The sequence below is a fragment of the Blastomyces dermatitidis genome (genome assembly GCF_000003525.1).
Source record: "Blastomyces dermatitidis ER-3 genomic scaffold supercont1.1, whole genome shotgun sequence".
NCBI lineage: Eukaryota > Fungi > Ascomycota > Eurotiomycetes > Onygenales > Ajellomycetaceae > Blastomyces > Blastomyces dermatitidis.
In genome coordinates, this window is record NW_025544774.1 from 4,866,235 (window position 1) to 4,868,699 (window position 2,465).

Genomic DNA, 2,465 nt, shown 5'->3' on the forward strand with positions numbered 1-2,465 from the left:
TCTTAACAGAATTCATCAATACTTAAAGCTCTGAGATTCTCACTCTGTACTGCTTGAGTATCTAGACTTCTTGTCAGAACTGATACAATGTCTTTCTGTGAGATAATACTTACAGAGAGACAGAAGTCATTGTTACAGATACAACAGAAATAACAGAAGTGAGAGAAGAAATAAATATATAAAATCCTCTTCTTCTTCAGCTGCTTGACACAGCACAGACAAGTAGCAGTGCCGGCCAGAGGCTGCATCAGAGCCTCCTCACAGAGAGAAGATGAAGGAACTGCAGGACTCTGCAGACCCAACCCAGCAGCATTCTGAGCAGGGCTCGGGTGTGCCGCGGGAGAGGAACTATGAATTGGGCTCCTCAGAGCCACTGTTCCCAGAACCAAGCTCTCCCCAGGTTCCTCTCCAAATGACCACACAGGGTCATACACCACTGTATTGACTGAGAGGGAGGGCGGCGTTGCAACAGCGGCGGGGGGGGCAGAGGACAGACTGGACACAGATGCACTGACCGGCAGAACTGCTGCAGCTGTAAGAGAAGCAGGAGAAGATGTGATAATGAGAGTGATGCTCCCGCAGCTCATTGACATTGCTGCCTCCAACCTGGCTTTCTTAGCAGTCACAGAGGCCACTGCCGCACCACAAAGACATTTACTCACTAGAAAACATCAGAATAAGTCCTTGATTGTCCTTCAAGAATGATACTCTCATGCACTCACTATTGCAATTGAGAGAGAGGGAAGAAAAATGTTTCACAGAGAAGAGAATCTTTTTAAAAAATCCTGTTACTACTGTCAGCTTTGTCTCTAAAACACATCACTTTTGCAGAGAATTTCATATATAGAATGAAATATGATGAGAGATCTGCAAGTCACTTGTTAACTATGTTTTCTTCATCTCAAATTGATATATAAGAAACTCATTTATCATGTGTTTGATTTGAATAAAGATGAAAAAAGAAAGATCTATGCAGTCAGCAGAATAACTCATCTATTTCTTTATATTATACACAGCACATGTGCTGTTAATCAGTTGACAACTGTTACTATATAACAAAGATAATTTCTAATTCAGTAATCTTGAGAGTATAGAGACTATGCTCTTAAGAGAGAGAGCATTGTCACACTCCCAGCTGTGTCAAGGCCCTGTTATGATTTCACACAGCTCATCACTTTCATGTAGATAATTTCATTCTGTCTGAACTGATTTTCAATCACTTTATAACATCATTCAGATATATCATAGAAAGATCTGATTGATGAATATAAGAACCTCACTTCTATACAAGGTCAGCAGATTACTCTTTCTTGGCAATGAGATATCACTGAGGTATCACTCCAGCTATTCTCACTCATGAAATGAGAGGAGAGTATCTGCTCATTGTCTATATAGAATAGCTAGATACTGGCTTCTTATCAAAGAAGTCAGTGATTCATTTTACTGCTACTGAAATATACACAAGAGTTACTGTGTGCCTCATACAATCTTCTTAGTATACTAAGTACTATATCTGTGATATCCTTGCAATAACCCTGTAGCCTATAAGCTCGCTATTCAAGCAAGATAGTCAAGCTCACTCATACAGCTTCCCAAACAACTACCCCTACGTGTCGCCGCCGACTAGCCACCGCTTCGGTTCCGCCATGTTACAACAGAGAACTTTCTTATCTCAGAAGCTTATAGAGTCTTTACAAGATTAAAACAGATATTCACAGATACAGTAATACTATTTCACTTTAATTTCTTACTCTTAATCAGATTGAAGACAGTTGTCTTCTTCTTTATAATTTCAGAAATAATCTCATAACTATAGTTAAATGAGAACTGAGTTTCAATGATCTTTTTCTCACAGAAGATGCAACTTATAAAGATTAATTATAATATTTATAATCAGAAGCTTCTTATAATAGTGAAATTCTTCTATCACTGATATCACTACTTTAAGAGTCTTATAACAGTGATTACTATTAAAACTGATTATAACAGCTTATAACAGTTTACTTCAATCAAGAAACTCTTATAATAACAGATTCACTGAGCTCAGAGACTGAGTGAATTCTGATTCAAGATAGAATATATCAAGAGAACTAAGAACTCAGTAGATAGATTCTCTCACAGATCAGACTATGTTAAGAAGATCAGAATAACAGATACAGAGAGACTAGAGAAGACAGAAAAGCTTCACAAAATACTTGAACTAAGTGTTATAAAGAGATTAACTGAAGAGTCTTCTAATTCTCTATAAGAGAAGAGAAGAAAGAGAGAAAAGAAGTCTGTATAACTACTTTCTATAACACTGAGAGTTAACACTCTGAGAATCTCTGTGAGAATTCTTGAAAAGAGAATCTATAATCTGAAGAGTTTGTAAGCTTTGAGAAGCACTGCAGAAGACCTGATATAAGAAGAAACAGAGTATAAGTCTTTATAAAATCTTCTATTCAGATTGTCTGAACTGCAACTGA

The 2,465-nt window shown here is 37.4% G+C and overlaps 1 protein-coding gene across 1 annotated transcript; it reads left to right on the top strand.

Moving 5' to 3' along the window:
- Positions 1 to 271: 271 nt before the first annotated feature.
- Positions 272 to 705, top strand: BDCG_16177 (uncharacterized protein; the record flags this gene model as incomplete). Its single annotated transcript, XM_045425435.1, has 2 exons — positions 272 to 329; positions 425 to 705. The coding sequence occupies 2 exons, from the start codon at positions 272 to 274 to the stop codon at positions 703 to 705; spliced, it is 339 nt and encodes a 112-aa protein (XP_045279235.1).
- Between the last annotated feature and the right edge of the window lie 1,760 nt (positions 706 to 2,465).